The sequence below is a fragment of the Thermobia domestica genome, chromosome 11 (assembly GCF_964235325.1).
Source record: "Thermobia domestica chromosome 11, izTheDome1.hap1.1, whole genome shotgun sequence".
Classification (NCBI taxonomy): domain Eukaryota; kingdom Metazoa; phylum Arthropoda; class Insecta; order Zygentoma; family Lepismatidae; genus Thermobia; species Thermobia domestica.
This window is the reverse complement of record NC_137464.1, coordinates 220,378,349-220,383,602: the sequence shown is the minus strand read 5'-3', so window position 1 is coordinate 220,383,602 and position 5,254 is coordinate 220,378,349. Positions and strand designations below refer to the sequence as shown.

The following is a 5,254-nucleotide window of genomic DNA, read 5'->3' as shown; positions in this document are numbered from 1 at the left end:
ATTTATTTTCTGCCAGAATGGGATGATTCAAAAAACTATTAGCTTCGGTTCCTGAGCGAAATTTAACTTCGATAAGGTTGCGCCCTATCTTATCTATGAGTTCCATACCAGGAATATCCGCGTAAAAAATTTTCCTGCTAATCGCCATGATATGTTTTTCCCCAAATCTTCTGAATCGGAACGTAAAAATACAAAATATGGTGCAAGGTGGTGAGATTGATATTTATTTTTCCCCAAATGAGTGGCATGCGTTTGCGGATTATGAACAGTATTATCAACTTTGACAGATGAATGATTGTCATTCTTAGTACTCATATTTATATTTAGATTTGCAGTAATAGTAGTAGGAGTTGTACTTGTATTTGGTGTTTCAATGTCCATATCTGAATTTTCAGTAAGTGACAACTCCTAATGAATTGTTGGCTGAGGTATCCATTTTATCCCTTGTGGACATGGTATACCATAACGAATATGTAGTTAGGCCTAATTTCACACAAGAACGAGTATAACACTTAGAGAAATAAAGAAATATTTACAAGAATAATTATATACAAATAACAGTAATGGAGTTGACTTAGTTTGATAGGCGAAGCAAATAATTAAAGTTGATCTCACCTAGAATATTGTGAGTCCCTATAACGATGAATTACGAATGTTCATGCATAGATTGCTGGGAACAACCGAACAGATTTTACATTCAATGATAAAAACTGTTCATCTTTTCTTTTAGACATAGCTTTGAGCATGCCTTCCAATACATCACTGACTTCCATAACACTTCTTGCACTTCCTTCAATTTTCTTAATTGCGTGATGGAAAATACTAAGCTGGCTATGGATAAACCATAAGTATGCTTCACTTAAAGGATTATTAAAAAACGTAAGCAAAATCTTTGGAGCTTTCTCCTCGCTTAAGAAGAAATCCTTTAAAGCATCAAACAGTTTTAAAATTCGTTCTACTGCAGGCATCAAAGACAACCAACGAGTTTTGGAATGTGACAAAATAGTATCAAATTCAACGTCAACCATTTCACAAAATTCTTCTAGCCTCTCTGTTCGTACTGTGTATACAGAGAAATATGAGAAGAGCTTGACAACAATACTTTCTACGTCACAACTTAATCTATCAGCAGCTGTACCTACGCAGTTATGTAAGACATGTGCTGGACAACCCACACCTTCAATATTTCCATGTAAATTAGCTTTCAATTTTTTAAACACATTATATTTGCCCTGTCTGTTCAAACCACCAAAATTTGTGTTTGTATTGTCACCACAAAACGCAATGCAACTGTTTTTATTTAATTTAAACTCATCAATACAGTTCAAGCAGAAACTAGCTATCTCGTCTGACGTTCCGCAGGGCAAGGAAGCAATTTTCAATAACTTTGACTTTACCCCTTCGTTTATGTCGAAAAACTGAATAACAAAAGGAAAGATTTTGATGGCTTTATGATTACTCGCATCTGTTGAAATGCCATAAAAGGGGAATTTATTTATATCTTCAATGCTATTTTTTAAACTAAATGGAGCTAAAACACCAGTTATCAGAGCCGATTGCTTTGTTCTGGCAGAACTGAACTTCGATGCGATTGATGAGTCATTAAACATAATCCTGTTTAATTTATTGGTACAATCATTTGACCGAAAACTGTGATGATGTTTTACCGTATGGTAGGACTGAGTTAGCTCAGCAGCTTTCACTTTTCTTTCTTCATTTGACTCTTGTTTTATAAAATAATGTTAAGAGACTTACTGCAACTTGGCGCACTCCGTCTGTACCTATGTTTGACTGATTTGATGTGTTGTTGTATGTCTGAACGACCACCGTGTCCAATACTAAAAACACTGCTGCAAACTGTGCACTCGACTTCATTGTCATAGCGTCCTTTTTAAATATAGTTCCACTCTTTAGAATACTCCTCCTTAAACTTGCACACACGCTTAGGCATTGTTAGCAGATAGCACGGAAAATAACAGAATAAACAATTCGTTTGCACAACAAAACAACTGCTACACGTCCTATTTGATTTGAAGCTGGACTCACTCTGACCTGACCGAAGATAATATTACACAGCGGAAAGACAGGTAACTACAATATTAAACTCATGTATCGAGTTTGTGGCTGGAGCGATCAGATCTGTCACCGGCAGAATTTATAACAAGCTACTTTCAGCAAATCACCATCGGATTCCAACTTCTTTTATTTGCTTTTTCTTTACTTTTAAACATTATTTCACTTACAACTAGTTTTCGTTTTACTATAAGTTTTATGGTTCTATACTTTTGTTCCCCTTTCGTAAATGAAACTATGTTATGTCTTAGTCAAATCACAGAAACACGGTACTGTACTGATGACAGCGCCTCAATCTTCCACTGCCCAAAACAAAGGGAAAAAACGGGTTACATTTGAATTTCGTAAGCTTTCAGCCTTGCACTGTCGTCTGCGGAGTGGGAGTCTTAGAGTAGGGACGCCTGGGAGGGGAAACAGTACAGCCAGCACATCCACCATCGTAAAAATAGTAATGACGTTGCTCAGTAATTCCAATATAATCACATAGCTTAGAAAATAATAGTATAAATTAGGAAATTTTAGCGATTTGAAAGATTTTTTCTATGTAATGTAAATACGGGACATTTTGGCGTCCCGGAAGACTTTTTCGGGACACCGGGAATGGTAGTGAAAAAACGGAACAATCCCGTTTTTACGGGACGGTTGGTCACCCTAGCTAATATCTATTTCTTTTGTTCGTAATTCAATATTGTTCATAGTCCTAGGAGTAAATCCACATATATAGCACGTTTGAGACGAAGTTTTTGTAACAGACTTACACATCTTCCCATCCACCATCGTGAACACAAGTTCAGGGATAATATTTACTTCTTTCTCCTAAATTATTTCATTAATAGGCTTTAAATTACGTATTTGTGTTACCATTGAACGTACCTCCTTTCTCGACAGTTCATTTACCTCTTTCTGGTACAGCAATATAAAGAATCGACAAAATCTAGGCGACGCGACGATGATCTGGGATTTTACCACAAAATTGCTTTGTCAACTTCCCCATCCGATGTTGTACACAATTGTAAGGGATCGAAGGAGATAGCAAAAATATATGAGTCACTATACACATTGTTCGATTCATCTTCTGTTAGAATTTTCTGCTTATATACACTATGGCAACTGTTTCCATTGGAACTCCACTTACACACTAATTTTATTATGTCTCAATCTCTGATACATTGTTTAATAGCATCTTCCTGTAAAGTCACGATGCACTCAATTGTCTTATCTATTATTGCTTGTAAATAAACTTCGGCTGACATGTCAGTTACTATAATATGCTATTCTCTGGAATAACACGTTAATTTTGCTTCCCGCACCACATTATACGAAGGATATACGTTACAACGTTTTGCGTTAGCGCCTAGTCTCAAATTGGTATACTGTCTTTTTGATAAGGTGATATCTACAATAAGTGCCACGGCTTCATCCGGAGAATAAGTGTTTGGATAGAGTTTTGGTGAATGATAAGCCTTGTATTTCGTTGTTCTCTTAGGTCTGGTTTGAATACTTTTCCTAATACAACTGCGGGATCTCTTTTCCCATCAGCTTTCAGCGACCTTTGGGCAGTGTTGAGTAAGTTACTTGTAAAAATGTAACGCGTTACAAGTTACTTTACTTTCTCTTAAAATGTAACGCGTTACTAACGCGTTACTTGCCTGAAAAAAGTAACTGTTACTTTACTTCGAAAGTAACGCGTTACTAACGCGTTACTTTCGGTCCGAAACTTTGAATATGTGAAAAATCTTATTACTTCAGTTTTCCGTACTACTATTACTACCGTTATTATTATTATTATTATTATTATTATTATTATTATTATTATTATTATTATTATTATTATTATTATTGCACGTTCTGAATCGATTTAAGTAAAAGCAAGGACAAACTTTTACTTGACAGCTATATGAACATTTTAATGTAATGTAACATTGACTAAAATGTCATACTTCGTTACTCGCAGGGATGGGCACGAGTGAATTCGAGCAAGTTTTCTTTGAAACTCGATTCGACTAGAAACAGACATCTTTGAGCTCGACTCTAGAACTCGACTTGAAAAATTTCCTCCAACTCGACTCGAATTCGAGTCGAGTTTCAAGTCGAGTCGAGCCAAATCTGGTGTATAGTTTGGAGTACTCTCTTTAAGTATCTTACATAGACAATATAAATATTATGAATTGTACTACTACTTCGACTACAACTTCTTCTTCTTCTTCTTCTTCTTCTTCTTCTTATTATTATTATTATTATTATTATTATTATTATTATTATTATTATTATTATTATAACAACACTGTGTATAAACATGAAGGATAGGCGGTTTATATCTGAATACTAAAAACGTAGTTGATAGCCAACCTCGGTAGTCGTGAAGTCTAGGAGTAAAGGATATTATTCACGAGCTTCTGTGTTTCGGTTGAGGGTCTAGGTTTAGTATTTGGGCTCGAGCCAAACATTGTTAAAAGTTATAGGGCAATGGCCAAATATCTTCAAAACTGCTCAGCCCGGATTTAGAATTGTCTACGACTCGAGCAGATCAGCTTACAGCTCATACACTATCGACCCAAACCGAGAAGTGAGCCGAGCCAACAGCTCACCCAACCGAGTTGGCTAGAGTCCTTCGCTCAGTTGAGTCGAACCGAGCAGATGGCTCATCCCAAGCAAGCTAGCTCGAGACAATGGTTCACCCCCAAGCAAGCCGGCTCGAGCCATCGGCTCAGTTAAGCCGAGCCGAGCTAAGCTTGTTATAAAAAATCTCTTGTAGTCTCGCTATCGAGACGAGACGAGATGCGAACACTAAAAGTATTCCATATTACTGCAAGCTTACATTACTCATGGCTTTCGCTTTCCAGTGTAATCAGGTCATGCTTTCAAAACGAGTTAAAACGAGCGAGTCATTTATCAAACTCGACGCCAGAAACAGTGAATCGGCTCGGAACTCGACTCGAGAATATTAGTTTTGACTCGACTCGAAACTCGACTTGGATTCGAGTCGAGTTTTAGCTTGACTCGTGCCCATCCCTATGCGTTAGAAAAAATGGTTGCTTATTATTCTGCTAAACTAATTATATAATAGTTACAAGGTTGCCATGTAAAATTAAAAATACAGATTATAGAGAAACATTATACTACAACTGACAAAGTGAGAACACATGAACTGGGGGTGAATCAAAACTTGCCAATAACTCTA

The 5,254-nt window shown here is 36.5% G+C and overlaps 1 protein-coding gene across 1 annotated transcript; it reads right to left on the bottom strand.

Annotated features, from left to right (window-relative positions):
- Positions 1 to 656: 656 nt before the first annotated feature.
- LOC145665467 (protein FAM200B-like) lies at positions 657 to 1,610 on the bottom strand. The gene has a single exon (XM_081732777.1). The coding sequence runs from the start codon at positions 1,608 to 1,610 to the stop codon at positions 657 to 659; it is 954 nt and encodes a 317-aa protein (XP_081588903.1).
- Between the last annotated feature and the right edge of the window lie 3,644 nt (positions 1,611 to 5,254).

Coding starts and splice junctions, on each gene's coding strand:
- LOC145665467 (XM_081732777.1), bottom strand. CDS start 1,610: ATGTTTAATGACTCATCAATCGCATCGAAGTTCAGTTCTGCCAGAACA.